The sequence below is a fragment of the Sinocyclocheilus rhinocerous genome, unplaced genomic scaffold, assembly GCF_001515625.1.
Source record: "Sinocyclocheilus rhinocerous isolate Xijiao unplaced genomic scaffold, SAMN03320098_v1.1 scaffold574, whole genome shotgun sequence".
In the NCBI taxonomy this organism is placed as follows: Eukaryota; Metazoa; Chordata; class Actinopteri; order Cypriniformes; family Cyprinidae; genus Sinocyclocheilus; species Sinocyclocheilus rhinocerous.
Genome location: NW_015659919.1, coordinates 2,795,573 through 2,816,003, shown reverse-complemented (window position 1 = coordinate 2,816,003; position 20,431 = coordinate 2,795,573). Strand labels below are relative to the sequence as shown.

The 20,431-nt window shown below is 38.4% G+C and overlaps 1 protein-coding gene across 1 annotated transcript; it reads left to right on the top strand.

The window, feature by feature from the left end:
• The first annotated feature begins 6,457 nt into the window (after nucleotides 1-6,457).
• On the top strand, nucleotides 6,458-19,724 carry LOC107724351 (sodium-dependent lysophosphatidylcholine symporter 1-B). Its single transcript, XM_016533244.1, has 14 exons — nucleotides 6,458-6,741; nucleotides 9,383-9,508; nucleotides 10,402-10,526; nucleotides 14,157-14,280; nucleotides 14,380-14,458; nucleotides 14,540-14,709; nucleotides 14,795-14,885; nucleotides 16,403-16,521; nucleotides 16,707-16,790; nucleotides 17,719-17,802; nucleotides 18,159-18,271; nucleotides 18,358-18,501; nucleotides 18,764-18,940; nucleotides 19,127-19,724. The coding sequence occupies exons 1-14, from the start codon at nucleotides 6,655-6,657 to the stop codon at nucleotides 19,176-19,178; spliced, it is 1,575 nt and encodes a 524-aa protein (XP_016388730.1). The 5' UTR covers nucleotides 6,458-6,654; the 3' UTR covers nucleotides 19,179-19,724.
• Nucleotides 19,725-20,431: the final 707 nt, after the last annotated feature.

Here is a 20,431-nt window from a genome sequence, read left to right as displayed (position 1 = left end):
ATAAAGTGGGTCCCCATGATGTGTTCCTCACCATTGGCCAGAGGTATTACAGTTCATGTCCATTTCAGACTGTCTGAGGTCATGCTATTTCGCAGATTAAACAGAACCAGCATGGCCCAATATTTTGTATTTCTGCCCCACAGCCACATAGACAGTTTTATTGGACTTTGAGACTATCAGCAGAGATTCTTTAATAGTGTGTGTACGTGGACTGTTCCAGTGGGTGTGTTTATTTTTTTTAATAATGTTTGCAGTTCACATCCAAGTGGAAGCTTCAAGTGGGCAAAATGTTGAAACTGAAAGGTAATTTTAGCCTATACGTGAGGGACTCAGACAGGTGCATGGACTGGCATAAGAAGAGTGCACTCTGTTGAAACCCGTAGAAAAAAAAAACCTGTAAAAAATATTGAATGATATGGATAGTAAAACATTGCATCTGTCATTTAATTGCATCTGCCAGCAAGAAATGCATATCCTTTATTCAAAAAGTAATAAATAAAGTGTGCATTGCAACACAAAAGAATATTTATTTTTGTTATGTGGTTTGTCTTCGTCATTGTTTTGAATCATTCAAAAATCTTGCTCAGGTACACCGGTTGCTAGGTGTGATTTATTTGTGAAATGTACTTCTCATGTGACTTGCAGACTTGACTTGTGTTTCTGACAGAACTGGATCTTGCTTGAGTCTTGCTATTAAATGTCTTTCATTTGTGTTTCACTTTCTGTCCTGGGAACCACTGAACCTCTCTTTGTCTATAAAAGGCCATACTAAAAAGCCCTTATGGAAGCAGATTTAAGTAAAAAAAAAATTTTTTAAAAAGGCACAAAGGAAAACTACTTTCACATATTCATGAAACACCCATATCCAGATGCAAATTTAGTTTTGTTTAGTATAAAGAATGTGCAGAGAGGGTGTTTTATTCAGTCATTTTATAATAAAATGCTTATTTAGTCCTCCCTTGACTTCCTTATATTTTAGATAAAACAGCCTAAATAGCTCTGTAAAATAGCAGCCGCCCTTTGTCTAGATTACAACTCTGCACATCTTAGCATTCAGTCAAACAACTTCATTAGCCAACAGTCTGGGAGGTGACTTGTACGCCTTATTAGCTGCTTTTCTTCCAGTCAATTTCAAATAAAATTAATAAAACATTAATAAAAATAAACACATACATAACAATATAGGCACAACTTATATTTGTCTATAAAACTCATTTTTAAGCAGTAGTAAGCAGAGTGTTAAAAGGATATTTCACCCAAAAATTAAAATTTCCCCATGATTTACTGACCCGTATATGACTTTCGGTTACACTTAATTTTAAGGTGTCCTTGTTGCAGTTTAATTATACATTTATACCAGGGGTGGCGAACGTCAGTCCTGGAGAGCCGCAGCCCTGCAGAGTTTTGCTTCAACCCTAATCAAACACACCTGAACAAGCAAATCAAGGTCTGAAAGGTTACTAGAAAGCTACAGGCAGGTGAGTTTTAATTAGGGTGATTTATACTGAGTCATATTAATTAACTACATGTACTTACTATATGGTTTGGGTTAGGATTAGGGTTTGGTTTAGAATTACTTGCATGTAATTATGCATAATTTATTGTTATTAAAATAGTAAGTACATGTAACATGTAACAAGGACACCTTAAAACAGGGTTATACATATTATAAATGTCCTGGCTTTTCCACATTTTATAATGGCAGTGATTTTGAAAAAAGTGCATAAATCCATCATAAAAGTACTCCACATGGCTCGGGAGGATGTATAAAGGCCATCTGAAGCGAATCAATGCATTTTTGTCAGCTAGCTGTCATACACACGTTCATGAGAGAGTGGCGTTCCAGAGGATGATGTAGGACGAAGGCAAACGTGGTGATGAACGCGGAAGTGACGAAAGCGGAAGCACAGAGGAGAGAGCAAATCAAAACACTGCTCACGAATTAGAAGTACAAACCGAGGATTTGTAGAGAAAAATGTCAGAGGATTTCAATATAAGCCAAGAGGAGATTGGTTTTCCTTTGCTGTAAACAAAACTTGGTTCTCACGAGATATTCTCACCGGATCTTACGCTACGTCTACCTCCTCCGTCATCCACTGGAACGCCACTCTCTTGTGAACGCGTGTACGACACTTAGCGGAGGCTAGAGATTACGGTTTATAAAGGTTTAAATATGTACCTTTTCTTACAAAAACATTGATTCACTTCAGTAAGCCTTTATTCACCACCCAAAAGTAGGTTTAACAGAAAACTCAAAAAGGTGTTATAATTGTATGCATTGCAAAAAAATCGATCTTTATATTGGGTTTATAATAATAAAAACCAACACAAGCGCTGTAGGCAATGCAAGGCAAGTTTATTTATATAGCACATTTCATACACAATGGTAATTCAAACTGCTTTACATAAAAGAAAGTAAAATAATCATAAAAAATAATCACAAAAATAACACAAGGAATTTAAAAACTTTGAAAATGATTTAAAAATTGATTTAAAATGAATAAGAACACAGAATCAACATCTCATTTCCATAATGACCAGCACAATCTACCAAGAGCAGTGCACATTACCACCTGCTTTAAGATGCTTTTTTGGGGGGGCGTTATATAATGCCACAAATACCAGTGCATTGACGAGTGCAAATCTTAGTAAATCCCGTTGCGTGATTCATTTAAATACTCTTCTACCATAAATTTACCAATTGAAAGGGAAACTCCTAGAAACGCATATTCAATTAAGTGAGTCGCAAAAATAACTGCATGCCTTTTCAGCACTAATTTCCCACTGCGTGTCTTTAGTAAAACCTGACAGTAGTTTTTTAACGCCAAATAAGGGTTTGCGCTGGCACAAGCTGATAGTAAATCTGGCTCATATGTTTTTCATCTGTGAAAGGCGTAGGACCATAAAATGTTCATCCAATCATATCCCTCGGTCTGAGGGCTACGATAGGCTGTCCTACCTGCCTGTCAGCGTATTGCATACTGCGTTCATGTATTTTGTAGGAGGTGTGGTTTTTGGAGAGTGATTTGCAGGGAGGGTGGGATCTTAGTAAATCCCGTTGCGTGATTCATTTAAATACTCTTCTACCATAAATTTACCAATTGAAAGGGAAACTCCTAGAAACGCATATTCAATTAAGTGAGTCGCAAAAATAACTGCATGCCTTTTCAGCACTAATTTCCCACTGCGTGTCTTTAGTAAAACCTGACAGTAGTTTTTTAACGCCAAATAAGGGTTTGCGCTGGCACAAGCTGATAGTAAATCTGGCTCATATGTTTTTCATCTGTGAAAGGCGTAGGACCATAAAATGTTCATCCAATCATATCCCTCGGTCTGAGGGCTACGATAGGCTGTCCTACCTGCCTGTCAGCGTATTGCATACTGCGTTCATGTATTTTGTAGGAGGTGTGGTTTTTGGAGAGTGATTTGCAGGGAGGGTGGGATCTTATGCTTTCAAAGCTAGCTTGCTATTGCTAGCCTCTCTGAAATGAAGAAACAAATGACCTATACCTAACCCCGCAACTAAACCTAACCGTCACTAACTGGCAGGGGCGTGTCTACGTGGTGGCCAGGGGTGGCACCGGCCCCCCCTGAAATTTGGCCGGCCACCCCAGGTGCCCCCCCTACCAGATGTCTTGCGATAGGCTTGTTTTTAGTCAATTTCTAACTGCATCTGGCAGTGGCGGATCCTGGCATGTGTAGGCAGCTGCCTAGGGCCGCTTTCTTCTCTTCTTTATACTATATGTGACCTTGGACCACAAAACCAGTCATAAGGGTCAATTTCTCGAAACTGAGATTTATACATCATCTAAAAGCTGTATAAATAAGCTTTCCATTGATGTATGGCTTGTTAGGATAGGGCAATATTTGGCCGAGATACAACTATTTGAAAATCTGTAATCTGAGGGTGCAAAAAAAAACATAAATATTGAGAAAATCTCCTTTAAAGTTGTCCAAATGAAGTTCTTAGCAATGCATATTACTAATCAAAAATGAAGTTTTAATATATTTACAGTATGAAATGTACAAAATATCTTCATGGATGATGATCTTTACTTAATATCCTAATAATTTTTAGCATAAAATAAAAAATCAATAATTTTGACCCATACAATGGATTTTTGGCTATTGCTACAAATATACCCCAGCGACTTAAGACTGGTTTTGTGCTCCAGGGTCACATATGAGAAAGATTTCCTTCACTCACACAAAACTGGACGTGTGCTTTTAAATATTGTTCTTTTATGAATTGGCTCTGATCTGTCACTGTCTCGGTCTCTGTCACTCTGTTTAGTGAGTGTACACGATGTATTGTAACATTGTTATAGTACATCGTGTACCCCCCTGGCCACCCTCTTTTGAGCCAGTGCCCCCGACTGGCCCCCCCATTTAAAATGCTCTAGACACGCCCCTGCTGACTGGGGTCTAGACAAATCGTACAAAATCGTAAGAGTGAGGTTGTACGAATTCGTACGAATTAGCCACGTCGTAAAATATGTACGAATTGGCCGTGAGATAGCGTTGAAACCTCGCAATAAATCAGTCAGGTGTATTCAAATAACCTAAAATTGGGCATTGATGTCTCTTTCTGGTTAGATGCAATGGCAAAGTCAATCTAAACAGCACTGCATTGCCCTCTGCTCTCAAGATAAATGCTAATTCCTTCCCAAACACATCTGTCAGTGACACTGAACGACTCAACCCAACAGCCTGTTATCTTATCTTCTGTTGACACACAAGTGCACAAACCTGAACTCTGTAAACACTATGGTGTGTATATTTTTTCAAGTTATTTTGGTGGACGCCCCCCAATATGTGTGTGAGTAAACGAAGCCATTTCTCAATATGCGTTCTTGGCTGGACTTGTGTTCTTGTGGACTTGTGAAACGTCTTCAGTAGTTGCCCAAGTACTGTTCCAATTCAAAGTTCACATCTAGCCAAGTACAGTTCAAATCCCCGGATGTGTTCTTGCTCCGCCCGTTTTATCAAGGATGCATCCAGAGGTGACTTGTGCGAACTTGAGGCAGCCAGGTATCCCAGAATGCATTTCGAACCAACCAGCGAGAGTTAATGGCGGAAGAGAAAACCTGCATAATTGTCAAAATATTACTGTTATTGTGTCATGAAATGCGGTTCTAAGAGTATTTCAGGCCAGAATGTAGTTGTTTAAAACTTAAATCTGTGGTTTATTTATAAAGATAGCGCTTATTTGAAAATTTGCTTCGCAGATTACGGAGACGTAGCTCCACACGATCACCGGGAGCTCAGTGCTCATGTATCCGCCGAGAGCAGTCTCACCTCGGCTAGTCCTTCTGACATTTACCGCTGTCTCTGATGTCTCTGTAGTGGTTAAACATGAGGTAAAATTTGTTTTGGGTAAATCTAACAGGCCTGCAATCTTTGGTCTCATGAATCTATTATTTCTTCCAGGTCCTATCGTTTTGGCTGAACACAAAGTTATGTTTAATAAATTATTTATTTATTAATCGTAATACAACGCTGACTTTGTTGCATACATTTGGCCGAATTGTTTGCTTTTGTCTTTATTTCCTATTACATAAGTCTCTTATACTTTATACTTATTCTTTTATAATGGCTATTTTGTTCATTAAAACTGACATTTAACAAAAAAGGTAGTTGTGCTTGTCATATTTAATTTTATTATAGGCTATACAGTGAAGATAATCAGTATATGTGCACATATTACCTAAACCACATAGTAATATGTTTTATATTTTTAAAATGAAAACGAAATTAGTTGTGTTTTATATTTTGAAGAAAACGACAAGGCAGTGGTGCTTGATATCATTTCGTTTTATTGTAATGCGTTAATGTATGTACGTTCCCTGAACTACATTTTTGTGGCTATTAATATGTTTAAATGAAAACGAAAAGAGGCAGTGATGTTTGATATCATATTTCGTCGTATTGTATACATACAGTGTAGACTTGACGTTATCAAGTACGCTGCTGTTCCATTTGCAGAATTACCGGACTTGTGTCCTCCCGTCCCAGGAGCTCGCACTCCCGAGTCGAACTTGCGAAGTCCGAATTTTGCGTACTTTGTATTGAGAAACGGCTGCAGTCTCCACCTAGCATGGTATATATCCCTGCATACCCTGCATGACCCCAAAGACAGCTATTTCTTATAGTGTATTGCTGAATGGAAATTGCACATTGCACAGCCTTTGATGAATGATGACTTTCTTTTGTCAGAAGAGAGCATAATTATAATATACATTAAACATAATGATGCAGAAGGCTATTTGGTTTTCAATGCATTTCATTTCAAAATGATTTTCATTAGAATCAGTGCATCCGGTCATGCGTCAGCGTGTTGACGTCATGTTTGTACCCGCCCCGCCCCTGACAGGGTGAAAATCATACGAGGTTGAAGAAGGAGGGGTTTGTATTAGAATGAACGACTCTTCGAAAGGGGTGGAGCATCCAAGTCTTCAATTACTACTACAGCCGGCTGATACAGGGATCGGTAGAAACACAGGTTGATTCCGAAGAAAACGGCTTAGGCGAACAGATACGTTGTTGTTTTTAATCGAACCGGTTTATTTTTTTCCTTTTTTATTTCATATCATTCAATAACTGGATTCATAGGTAAAGTGTAAACGACTTTAAAAGTAAATCTTCAAGAACGAGATGGCTAGAGGAGAGGGCGCAGAGCAGTACTCCAATACCAATCTCCTTCAAAAACCCAGCCCAGATGGAATCAAACTGGCAGCAAAGGTAAGGAACTGAAAATAATTTATGCTTTCATTCAGTGATAAGTTTATTAGCAGCGTACGTGTTTCCCATTCCCATGATTTCCCTGTTGAACAGCCACGTAGGAGCGGCGAGGGCTGATCATCGACGTGTCATTCTGTCAGGTTAAATTAAGCGCGCACGCCCCGTCTGCACTGCTCGCGACCCGCGGAGATTATATGTGATATAAATGACATGAATGCTCTGGCTGTTCGTTGATTGTAACGCCGGAGTTGTAATTTTATCACGTTTCATCGCTCGTTTAGTATGCGCAGTAGAGGTTTGAATGGGAGCCGTCGGCTGAATTCAATGCTGCTGTCTGACTGTTCTATTACTAGACGTGGGGTTTGTGATATAGCTACAGCTTAAAATGTGCTTACATTTTTTGTCCTTCAGAGATCACTGAATTGAACGAAAGTATTTTAAATTAAATGAGGGAATTCGTGAGGTTATCAGTTAAAAGAAAAACATTTGTAATTTCCCCAGTATCTCAAATAATCGTTAAATATAGTGAAACTAACTAAACGAGTACAACATATTTCAGTTAAATTATTTAAATTATTTAATTTTAATTTCCTGACAGATAAGGTCTTGGTTTTTTTTTTGTACGGATTTCAAGACTTACCCTATTACAGCAAAAGAACTAGAAAAAGGCCAAACAAATAAATATGACAACAATATAAATACAAATATGGAAAGCCCTGTCTCTGTTCAGTAAGTGCATAAACTGCTTAAACGTCCCAATGCTTTGTAAATTATTAAAAAAATTAATGCACATTTCCTCTCTTCACTTTACTACTTAAGAGTTTGCATTGATTTTCAATAATGTCATGGTCTGCTAACAATTAATCCTTACTTAAAATTTATTTATGGCAATTATTCTATCAATCACCCAGCAATTTTAGATGCGTAAAATTTGGGTGTATAACACAAAGCCCTAATTAATTGATCCCCTATTGATCCAAGTCTAGATTCCACATGCCACATCATCAGAATGGATAATCCATGCAACCTTAAATTGAAACAGTCATTTGATTTATGAGGTTGACATTATGTGATATGGCTTTATTGCTGTAAAACGTGATATGCATTTATTGCTGATGCAGATAAGCTAAATGAGTCATAGATTCTGCATCCCAAAAGTTTCAGCTGATAGATGATAGATGGAAATGGCTAAAACACCATCATTTAAATTGAGACTGGCTGGAGTCTTTTTAGTTTATCCTGACCATTGCAAGGATGAAGGGAAACCTGACATTAGAGGATACCATCACAATTGCTAGAAATGATCGGTTGTCTTGTAGAAATGTCCTGTTCGACAGCAGTATTTCACTGTTTAGTGTCATCATTACAAAAACATTGCATGTGTGTTTCTCTACTTATGGTTGACTTTATAGCAACCATATTTACCCCCATGTGTACTGGCATCACAAGCGAAGTCAGTATGTGGTCCAGAATTAATAAAAGACTCACTCACACTACATGCCAACAAATCCTCGATTAACAGTCCTTAGTGAAGCAGCTGGCAAAGAATTGTTCTCTATTTCTGCAATAATAGCTATGTTGCGCTGAATTAGTGTCAGTTGGACACTTCCATAGGATTCGTTACATGACGTTGGAGTGTTAAGGTTGTCCAAGTGTCCTTTAACATGAACAGGTGGCATTGAGGGAACACCATGTGCAATAAAGCCAAAGGTAGTTACTTAAGGTCTTCACATTGCAACTTCAATGGTTTATTTTAGGAGGATGCATGTGACCGACACTTGACTAATGTATAAGAAGTCACCAAACTGACTGAAAATCACACCCACTCTTGATAAATGAGAACAGGAGTGTCAAGCTCATATTTTAAACCCATGACCCTCCCTGAGCCTCTCGAAATGTGCTGATCAGCTGTGAGTTGATGTTCTGATGTTCATCACAGAAGAACGCTGCCTGTCTCCTCTGATTGTGTTCAGTGGGATTTCTTGCTTGAGGGCTGCCTGACCAAATATACTACCCAGCTGTATGGGGAATGAGGTTATGTTTGGATTAGAACCAAACAGCAAGTCAAGCAGAAATGCATAGTGTTAACATAATTAAAACCAGCGCTTGTCTAAGAGTGTAAATCCTAGCTATTCAACAACTTAAGCCAAATTACTAGTGTGTCTGGCCACAGTGTGCTGCAATTGTGTTAGTTTGAATCCCAACTGAGACACTGTGAACTCATATGACCTTAATGAATATAGCATCTGTATTTAATTCTTAATTACTTGCAGTGTGTTTTTATGAACGTCTCAAAACATATCCTGTTTCTTCCTTTTTTTTTTTTTTTTTTTTTAAATTACAACTTTTATTCAGCAAGGATGCGTTAAATTGGCCACTAGAATCATTGCTTTACAGCTCCAGTGTTTATGTAGAATTATTCTCGCCATTATAGAGATTATTAGTGGGTATAACTATTGTAATTGGACGTTTATGATACAATAGCCTCGTAAACAACCAGCTGTATAAGTAATAGATAGACTAGACGGGTAATGAGTTTGTTTAGTGTTTTAAATGAAGATAGACAATTGGATAAACCCTGTTTTACACTATTTGCCCTGTTTTTTTCTTTTTTTTTTTTTTTTTTTTTTTTTTTTAATAGCGTGAATCAAGGGGCCGGTTGTCGGTATGCAGCAAGTTGTGTTATGCCATTGGGGGAGCACCATATCAGATAACAGGATGTGCAATCGGCTTCTTCCTTCAGATCTACCTGCTGGACGTTGCTTTGGTGAGTCAAACCGTGTGATTGTTTTTACTAATAACATCTTAATCATATGGATATTCATAGTTGATTAATTTGATGAATTCGTGGAAAGTGCCTCATAACAGAAGATCAGAATGACTTGTAGAATGTAGAATCTGATTGCGATCCTCAGAGGGCAGTGCCGTGGGTTTCTTTACTCTCCTGTTCACATAGTCAGAGGCGACAAGTACAGTCACAAAGGGGAATTGTACTGGAAAATGAATAGTTTTGCAAAGGCCTTTCATGCCATTAACTTTTGGGGGAGCTACTGTAGTCTTGGCAGGCTGATTGGCCAGATTAAAGAGTCTGAATAGGATTGCTCTAATAGCCTTCGGTGTTTATCATGTAACCACTGACTACAGAAGACAGGTTCCCAGTGTTAGTTCAGCTAACGTGTTTAATCCCATAATTAACAGTTATTCCTACAATACACAATCCTCCAGCAGTTTTACAAGTGTGTTGTACTGGAAGTAAAACAGTTTCAACTGAGTAACATCATGTGGTTTATGATCTCATGTATCTCAAGGTCATTGGGCAGGCCTCATGTGCTCCTCTTGATCTCTGTAAGAAGTTGTTGTAGTTTGCATGCTGCCTAGCCCTCGAAACGGTTATAAATATTTGTAGATTTATCATAAGTCATATCTGCAACTGATATGCAGTGGTACATATCTCTTCTTTATCACCAATGTAAAAATTTAATATTTAACAGAACATTTTCCTGTTTAAAAAGTCTTTCTTTACTTTTTCATGTTGGTATTTCATCAGTTAGTTTGAGTTATCATTTAGTCCATTCTGATGCTGAATAAAAGTTCTTGGAAAACTCTCAACCAGTAATGTGTGATGATGATGACATGCTGGTCTTTCTCTTTTCTTGACAGTTGGACCCATTTTATGCCTCCATCATCTTGTTTGTGGGTCGAGCATGGGATGCCATCACAGACCCTACGGTGGGCTTTCTAGTCAGCCGGAGTCCCTGGACCAGATTTGGACGAATGATGCCCTGGTAAGTCTTTCTTCACCTCAGTTTCATTGGATTTCTCCAAGGGTTTACTGTCTAGGTCTTTGTGCATTCATACCTTGATGTTCAGAGCAATCTTTCACATTAAACATTAAACAAGATTCAGAATTGTCTTGTTTAAGGAGCATGTTGCCTGTAGTAACTGTCTGCCCTTCTTAGGAAAATTAGTTTCACAATTCAACCGTCCACTAACTCAGAGGCCTCCTCTGTTGCATTTAAAATACGTCCCAAATTAATCTCTGCTCCGACACTTGCTTTGTCTTCTGACCCATTTCTCTGTTGTTGTGAAATGTCAGGAGGTAGTCTTTAAGTGAGAGAGCCAAGTGTATCTGGTGATGTTTCTAAGTCAGAGGAGGCTTGTGGGCTAAATGAAGTCCCCTGAGCTCTCATGGGGGGTTGAGGGGTGTGACGGGCGGGGAGCTGGACACACCACAGTAGCTTTGCCTTCGGCCAATTTGCATTTTCAGCCGGCCAATCTGATTTGATTCTACATCACACGCATGACTAAACCACTTTATCAGTGTCCTGATAACAAGAAATGCTTGCCATTGAGCAACAAATTATAAGCAAGTTAAATGGTTCCCTTTCTTAACTTGTATTGCAGAATATATGGAGGCAAATATGCTTAAGAAACCAACATTTGGTCCAAAACTAGCTACTAAGTGACGGCATAATTTAGGTTAAAATTTAGCTTCTTACTCATTTTGGTGTAGTTAAATATTACTTCTAGCAAAAACAAATTCACTGTATGTAGACCATATGCCCTGAATGTTGGTAATTTGGTTGTGAAAAGTGCAAACCTCATAGAAAATCGAAATTGCTAATATTGTATTTAATTTGACCTCACGAGGCTGGCGACCAATTATTTTTCAGCACATCTTTTGATAGATGAACAGCTCTTTCCCACAACACAAAACTGAAAAATTGAAACTTTGCAACTAGTGACCCTTAACCCTGCGCTCGCACAAGCCTTATCTGTAGTGACAGTGATGCCTGCGACGATGGAGGTGTCTGCTTTAGAGAACGCTTGTGTGGTTCTCTACACAATGAAGGCTTTTGGGTTTGGTGAAAGCCTTATTGGGTTAGATTGTGAGAAATCTGGGTTTGCAGCATCAAATGAAGCAAATAACCAGTTTATCATTTCTTAACTGGTGTTCTCAACCTTGGAAAAATAGGCGATCAGGCTAACATCAAAAGCACTGTACAAGATTCCACTTTCTCCGTCTTATTTTCCAAATGATGGTCGGTTTGAAGAGTGTTCAAGTCATCAGAAGTAGGAGGTCACTCATTGTATGAATAATTGGAAAACCACTCAGAGGAAGTAATGGTAATGGGGGGGATGGGGTGAGGAATGTGCGTCTGCTTTTTAACTGGACTCGGGGCATGTGAAGGAATCTGGTAGGAAGCTGGTGAGAAAGTTCTGCCCTATTGAGCTCATTTCAGTGACACTGGATCTGAGCAAGATGGTTGTATCCTCTCAGGGTGGTGTGATTACAAGATCCCTAGTGATGCTAGACTTGTGCTGTGATGTCTCTTGGGAGTACATGAGACAGGTTTGTTGGTGTAGTTCTGGGTATATGTGGGAGAGAAGGGACTTTTTCTCCCGTAACTATCCCCGTGGAGAGTCATATGGGACCACAAGCCTGTATAATTTCATTTTCTCGATGCTTGATCACATGCATTATTAATAGTCACAAGCATGTGAGTTAAGCTATCATAATCCTGAAAGGGAATTTATTGCAAAGGTTAGTCACACTTGCAATGGTATATTAAATTACATGAGCTGGGGAACTGTAAAGAAAATGTCAATATTTGAACATGCGATAGGATCTCATAAACCGTAAATGATTTTGAAGGCACCATAAACCTAAAAAAACATTTAGAGTCAGAACGGCTAAGAGCATCTCTGATCTTCCGTAATCCATGGGGTATTTTCTGTCTATAAGCGACTCATGTTGTGTAGATTGAATTATCTGAGGTGTAATTCCGCAAATGGCATGAATAACACGACATTTGTCTTGTGCTGCCAGGCTCAAAAGAAAGACACTCCTTTTTTCATGCTGCATGCCTTGGGGGTTGGGCGGTATATGCAAAATGCAGCAACTCTTGAGTGGTCCCACCCACAACACACCACCTCTGTCGTCCAATCAGAGGCAGACCAACACAGCTTCAAATCTAAAGGCAGCATACTGGGGTTACTTTAGTTCAAATGGCAGCCTTGCTGGTAGAGTGAGATTGTTACTGTTTTGAACTAGCCGCATTTTTTTGCTATATGTGTGCACTTTAATATTTGTTCAGTTAAGACTTTTTCTTGCTTTCTGATTACATATTTTAATTCAGATTTAAGAAACTGTTGAGAAATCGAATATATGCAATCTATTTTCATAAATGTTTTAATAGATTGGTGATATTGTATAATAGAATTATACTGTAGTATATAGGTCAAAACGGCTGTAAAAGGTTTTGAGTTTTGTTGCTTTTAGTTCAGAAGATATTCTTGTGAATAATTTCAAATGCACTTTAATAACCCCCAATCCAGCAAGCCCAGTCCTACCTTTATGTCCTATTAAGTTTGTATAGACAAATATTACTTTGTTCAGTGCAAGCAAAGTCCAATATCTAATCTAAATAATGTCAGGGTGAACTTTTTAAAAAATAATATTCAGTTTGTGTATTGTAATTTATCATTTAACTATATTTTGTTTTATTTTGTTTTTATAGAGAGGCTAAAATTTTTGTTTTTGCACAAAATATGTGATGATAATAGTATACTAAAGCTCAGTGAAAAAATCTGACCTTATTTGAAATGAATATTTTTGGACTCTTACATCATTCTGAACACATTTTTGCATTAAATTCTCTTGAATAACATCACTGCAGTACCTTTTTAAACTAGAAATGTAACACAGACAGGTTCATGCGAAAACTGCCAACGCTTTCTGGGGAATTGCTTTAATTACTTATATGGGTAGTGCTACACCTTTGAGTACTGCAGTCTTATTGGTAGCTGAAATCATTATGGAATTAGCCAAAATATTTAGTAAACAAACAGAAAGGGGGTGGAGAGGGGCGTGGGATGTACTGACTGAATACAAACATTCACATTCTATGTAAATCGGTGGAATTCTGTGGGGTTCGATTCTGTTAAGGTCTGCTCTAGAAAAAACGCCAAGTGAGGCTCACTTTTTCCACAAACCTTTTTTTTGGAAATAATGCTGGGTTTTACTACTCGACATGTTAAGTCACTCTACCAGGAAAACAAAATGTGGTACCATTCAGTTCTATGACGTGTAATGCACCTGAAATGGTATTTCCTTGTACAGATGCAACAGATTAAGAGCAGACAATGTATTTCCACTTCTGCATCCTGTTGGCCACATGGGTCACTGAACAAAGACAGGAAGTTATCCAATCAATTCTTTCATCTCTCATAGTCATGGGGGACAGAAATGACACAGTGCTTGACAAGGTTCAATGACACTAGTAAACTTCATCTACATGTACCTGATCCCAAACCTGTTTATCATCATGGGGAAGCAGAATACCAATCTAGTTATACTTCATTTTTTTACCTTTTGTACATTTCTTCTAATCTTATATATCTTTTCCTTGCAGGATTGTACTGTCTACGCCATTTGCCGTGCTATGCTATTTCCTCATTTGGTACGTGCCGTCTGTTGACCAAGGCAAGGTTGTTTGGTACCTGATCTTCTACTGCTCCTTCCAAACATTACAGACAGTGAGTAACCATCTTTATATGACCATAAGTTGTAGCCTGTAAAGTTCCTCATAATTTCCTTCTTGACCTTTTGGCATTGTCTTTTTCCTCAAAAAACAGTGCTTCCACGTACCGTATTCTGCACTTACTATGTTTATCAGCACTGAGCAGAAGGAGAGGGATTCAGCCACAGCCTACCGTGAGTTTCAAAGCATCTCCAGCTAGATACATCCATCCATCGTTTTCAAATTCACAGCTAACCGCTAATCTCTTATCTCAGGAATGACTGTTGAGGTTTTGGGCACGCTCATTGGCACTGCTGTTCAAGGTCAGATTGTGGGAATGGCTAACGCTCCTTGTATCAGCAGTGGCAAGGACCTGAACTCTACAGATCTGCAGGTGGCTCCCGAGGTCAACATCACTGAGCCTCATGTTTCACTGGAGCATCTGGTAAGGATGTTTTCTTTTAAGGTTGACCAAATTAAAATTCTTGCTATATTGGTATTAAATGCCTGGTATCATGTGGTTCCCACAGAGAAATGCTTACATGATCGCATCTGGTGTCATCTGCTCAATTTATGTCGTCTGTGCCATGGTCTTGTTCCTTGGGGTGAAAGAACAAAAAGGTAAGTGCTACTACTACCGCAAAGTTACATTATTACAAATGAAACTTTATGTAATTAAACTTGCACTACTGTTTAAAGATTTGGGGTCGGTGTAAGATTTGTTTTTAATGTTTTTAAAGGTAGTCTATTATCCTCTCGCTGCATTTATTTTGCCAAAAATAAAGTAAAAATTATAATTTTGTGAAATATTACAATTTAAAATAACTGTATTTGAATATATTTTACATTGTAATTTATTCCTGCGATGCAAAGCTGAATTTTCACCATCACTACTCCAGTCTTCAGTGTCACATGATCCTTCAGAAATCATTCTAATATGCTGATTTGGCGTAGAAAAAACAGTTGTGCTGCCTAATATTTTGTATATAATACCCTTTTTTCAAGTTTCTTTGAATTGAATAGAAAGTTCAAAAGAACAGTCTTTATTTGAAATAGAAATATTTTGTAACATCGTAAATGTCTTTACTGTGACGTTTGATCAATTTAATGCATCCTGGCAGAATAAAAGTATTGTATTTCTTTAAAAAAAATCTTACTGACTCCAAACTTTTGAATGGTAGTATAGCTTCTTTCTTAAAGACTTTATGATATCATAATTTAAGACTTAATGTTATGCTTTTAAGCTGATAGCTATGAGGTCTTGTAGAAAGTTTAAATGTGTATATCTAGAAAAGGTTCATCTTCTAATATGCTGGTAAAATTTACAAGTATAAATGCTGGAAATGTACCAAAACTTTGATGACTCATGCTGCATAACAAAGATTTTTGTCCAATCCTCTCTAAAAATGTCCCTACTACTGAAACTGACTTGTAAACAGCAAATCATAGTTTTTAACTGTGATTTAACTAAAGCCAATTGGCTGTCTTAAAACAGGGAAATGATCCATTCGGTATGTCTCACCCATACTTTCTGTTTCAGTGAGAAATGTATGTAAACAATGAATCCCATGAAGTTGCTTGCAGATGTACCCGGGTTTTTCCACACTGCTCGGGTTTCTTTGAGTCAGTAGGAAATGCCAGTGAATATGCTTAGCAGGGTGATTAGCTTTCACAGCACAAATAGGGCTGTCTAAATGAGGCGCATGGTAAAGGAAGGTTATTATTGGTGTTCTCTAGAGTAGTTTAGTTTAAACTAAAATACTGAGCCTTAACATGCAGACCTCAGTAGACTTTTCTAAGGAAAATCAAGCACAGTCTTGGCTCATCATCACACCTCATTTATGGATTTATCATGCTCAACACTTAGAAATGAAAACATACGAGCAATTAAACAACATATTTTGTGGCAGATCCCTTGTCATGCAATGCAATGACTCATTTTGGCAGCTAATCAAAATGTATACGGTTGTGTGCACCAATTTCCTTCATTATGATTCTTCAGTAAGCTAACACCTGAGAATTGGTGGGGAAAAATCCTAGGCTCTTCCCCACTGCTCTGTTATTCTTTGCATTTGATGTTGCACCATTAATTGCCATTTGTTTCCATCATCTCATCTTGCCTCTCTTCTTTTTGACAGAGACCTGCAGGGTTAGGACTGAGCCCATGTCGTTCTTCCAGGGCATTCGTATGGTGATGGGTCACGGCCCGTATGCCAAGCTGGTCATGGGCTTCCTCTTCACCTCTCTGGCTTTTATGGTGAGTTCTTGTGCAAATGATACATTCATTTCATGTTGAGCCGTGGTCACCACCAGCCGTTTGGGTTGTTTAAGCTGTGACCGCCATGGACGAGCACTGTTGCCTTTGGCGATCGCTGTATTTGTTAGGTTTTGCTAATGTGTCTTTACTGTGCAGCTTATTATTTCTATAAACATTTCTTGCAGTTTCTGGAGGGAAACTTTGCACTGTTCTGTAGCTACACCCTTGGCTTCAGAAATGACTTCCAAAACATCCTTCTCGTCATTATGGTGAGCAAACTAAATCTAAACTAAATTTTTGAATGCTAAAGACTCTGTATGGTCTGTAAAGATAGGTGAGGTGTCATTATGGAGTGATTGACAGTGACATTTTGACAGACAAATGTACAAAAGGAAAGCACTTATTGGGTCCATTACATAACACATTTGCATAATACAAGTTCCATTTTTGCTGACCATCTGAATAGACTAGTGTTTCCAGTAATGTATTACGCCTTAACCAACCCACAACTCACGGCTTTACTCATAAAATGCTCCAGTATCGCAGAAAAGTTGTCAATATCCAGAGTATTGACAACTAGATTATTGTTCAAGGAAGAAAAAGGTTGTTCATCTAGTTTCAAAGAACAAGAATGTCTTGTTCATTTGTTTTTGTCCTTGAGATCAGAGTGTTCAAACCACAGATTCCTTTAAGAATTCATGTTCAATAAGAGAGTATTATTGTAGTCATGTAAAACCCGGTCTGCTGACTTTTTTTCAGACTACAATAAGCCTCGTTCAGGGAGCTGAATGCATGAATAGAACGTTTTCAGGCATTGTCCTAGATATGGCTCAAAACATTCCAGTATTGTTGTCAGAAAGGTGTGTTAGGTAGCATTCTTACTGCTGGGAACCTGTGTGAACGCGTAGATAGATAAATTAATTGCCAGAAACCTAATCTTAGCTAATGCCTTGTTCACGCACTTCATTATCAGTCACGAAAACCATCTTGCAGTGCATTGGTTTTACTGTATTACAAACTGATATCTCTGTCGGCATAGATCATCAAAATGTTTAATATTTGAAAAATGTTTGTCTTCCAAATCATCATCATGTGGTGTGACAAACATATACACAAAAACTAAAACTTTTTTTCATACTGCACACTTTTACAGTAGTTGTCTTTGAGCTAATTCTATTTAAATTTTCTCTATTTCAGCTTTCCGCCACACTTGCCATCCCATTTTGGCAATGGTTCCTCACAAAATTTGGCAAGAAGACCGCTGTGTATATTGGGACTACAGTAAGTACTGGCAGCGGCACATAAACCTTCATTGAATTACACTAACTGACCAACAGCGGCTGCTTCTTGTCTGTCATCTACTGTAATCAGAGGAGGACAGTAACTAAGTACATTTACTTGTGCATTGACATAAAAAAGGAAATTTACTTTTGGTACTTAAGTACTTTTAAAAGCAAGTGCTTCTGTACTTTTACTTAAGTAAAAATCTGTCTTTACAACTTTCACTTGTAATGGAGTAATATTTGACCAGCAGTATCTGTACTTTCACTCAAGTAATGGAGTTGTGTACTTTGTCCGCCTCTGACTGTAATTGATGCTTTGATTCCTGTTACTGATGGTTTATATTCTCTATGCAGTCTGTAGTGCCTTTCCTGGTCTCCGTCGTCTTTGTGCCCAGCAATCTTATTGTGACGTACGTCGTGTCCTTTGCCGCTGGAGTCAGCGTTGCAGCGGCCTTCCTCCTGCCATGGTAAGTACCTGAGAATTGTACAAATGCGTGTGCACTTACAGATTTGGTGCACTTTATTCATGGAGTGTGCTTTCCTATATGCTCAGGTCCATGCTTCCTGACGCCGTGGATGATTTTAAAGTCCAAAATCCTGAATCTCAGGGCCATGAAGCCATCTTCTACTCCTTCTATGTGTTCTTCACCAAGTTTGCATCTGGAGTTTCCTTGGGGGTCTCAACTCTTAGTCTTGAGTAAGTTTCACAGCCTTGTACATGAAATACTGGCTTTTAAATTGGATTATAGTGTTCATGATCCACTAAGCCCGGCTTTTTGTTTTACTGTATGAGAATCAGTCTGGCCTCCTGACATTCAGATTTAATGCGATTAGAGTTTGGAGACATGACCATATAGGATCGTGTTTTACTGTGAGATTCAGTGATCAGTCATGAGGTTGGATTTATCTGGATGAACATGAATAAGAGATTAATCTCTCGTTTCTTCTCTTTCAAACAGTTTTGCCGGCTATGTGACGAGAGGTTGCACGCAACCCGCCGAAGTCGATTTAACATTGAAGATCCTGGTGTCTGCTGCTCCAATAGTCTTGATCATTATCGGGCTGCTAATATTCATCTCGTATCCAATCAACGAGGAAAAGAGACAAGGCAACCGCAAAATACTTAATGAACAACGGTAAAGCCACCTATTGATTTGAAGTCTTTCAGTCACATGTTTTGCTTAAAGACGTTAATCCTGCTCAACATTCTCGAAATCTATAAATTAACATGCCACTTTTAAACCTCTAAAGCTGATTAAATGGCATTCTTAAAATTATTTTGCCTGTGTCCTTACTGTGTCCTGTTTTTGTTTTTTTTTCAGAGAAAATGAGATCGACTCCGAAACAGACTCCACTGAGCTCAATGTGGTTTAATAGCACCAGAACACTAGACAGAACATCGTGCCAATTGCGTCGGACCAACAGAGCCAAAACAAACTGAGTGGATGCTTTGAACCAACCATGCTGCCTTGTGGCTGAAAACTTCCACCCATATCACCCCTACACGACCGCAAATCAAGTTGAAACATAACCTTTGCCAGCTCAAGTTCAAAGTGCCTTGCCATTTCCAGTTGCAAGTGCTTATGGACGCTAGAAACGTTTCCCTGAGCTGCACAAGGCTTGTGTGTGTCGCCAGTATTTGTGCTGCTCGCTGGCATAGGATCTCAAAGCAGTGTCCAAAAAAAAGCCAGCTTTTGATAAGCACACATCTAGACTGCATTAAAAAATGATCTGAGGTGGGACATGTCTACCGTAAGAAGAAACTTGAAATTTAAAGGTTTTTAGGTGCTACAACCAAAAATGCATTTCAATCGTGATTGAAAGGTACATTTTGGGAGGAATATCTGTGAAACTGTACACAACTAAGTAATATTTGTATGTAATTTAATATTTATAAATGCTTTTGTGCATCTAACTGGATAAGCAAACTTGAAACATTGAGACCTGAGTGGGGTTTGATTACATCAAACTTCAGTATTGTGCACAGAAGGTTATTGTTTATTTCTTGTATTACTTTCCTTCACATACCCCTTCTATTGTGTTCCTTTTCATCTGCTTCTGCTCTCTTGGGGCAAACAAACAGAGCTCGTTTAGAGGGATGCGCTGAGGGATAAACTTACAAATGTGGTCCCTCAACACCTTCAGATGATATGCTTCAGATCAGAGGATCTTATTCGATTAAGTTCTGGATGGGTTCACTAAAGTGTGGATGAAAGTGCTGCTGACAACTGAAGCTATGAACTAGCAGGATGCCATTAGACTATGTGGGGTTAAAATGTACGATCAATTGCTTATTTTTTGAGGTGAACAAGATTAAGTATTTATTACTTTTGTTTTAGATCATATGTTGATTTGATTATGTCTGTTTCTCCCATCTTCCTTAATTTATCTTGTTTAAGGGCCTCAGTCGCATGAAATAAGGGCAATTCGAGCTGTCACTGCTGAATTATGTCTAATAGCCTATGCCATTAATTCCTATGGAAAAGCCAATCAGTGTGTTTATAGGTGACACTGCTGTTTGTTTAGGTGTTAAATTATTCAGATTTCTGGTCTGTTTGTTTCATGTCAGTGTCCGTACAGTAGTTGTCTCAAAAGTGCTTTTATTATTGTATAGTTCTCTGCCTGTA

Coding starts and splice junctions, on each gene's coding strand:
- LOC107724351 (XM_016533244.1), top strand. CDS start 6,655: ATGGCTAGAGGAGAGGGCGCAGAGCAGTACTCCAATACCAATCTCCTT. Junction 14,281..14,379: donor CCTTCCAAACATTACAGACA/GTGAGTAACCAT, acceptor CTCAAAAAACAG/TGCTTCCACGTACCGTATTC. Junction 16,791..17,718: donor ACATCCTTCTCGTCATTATG/GTGAGCAAACTA, acceptor TCTCTATTTCAG/CTTTCCGCCACACTTGCCAT.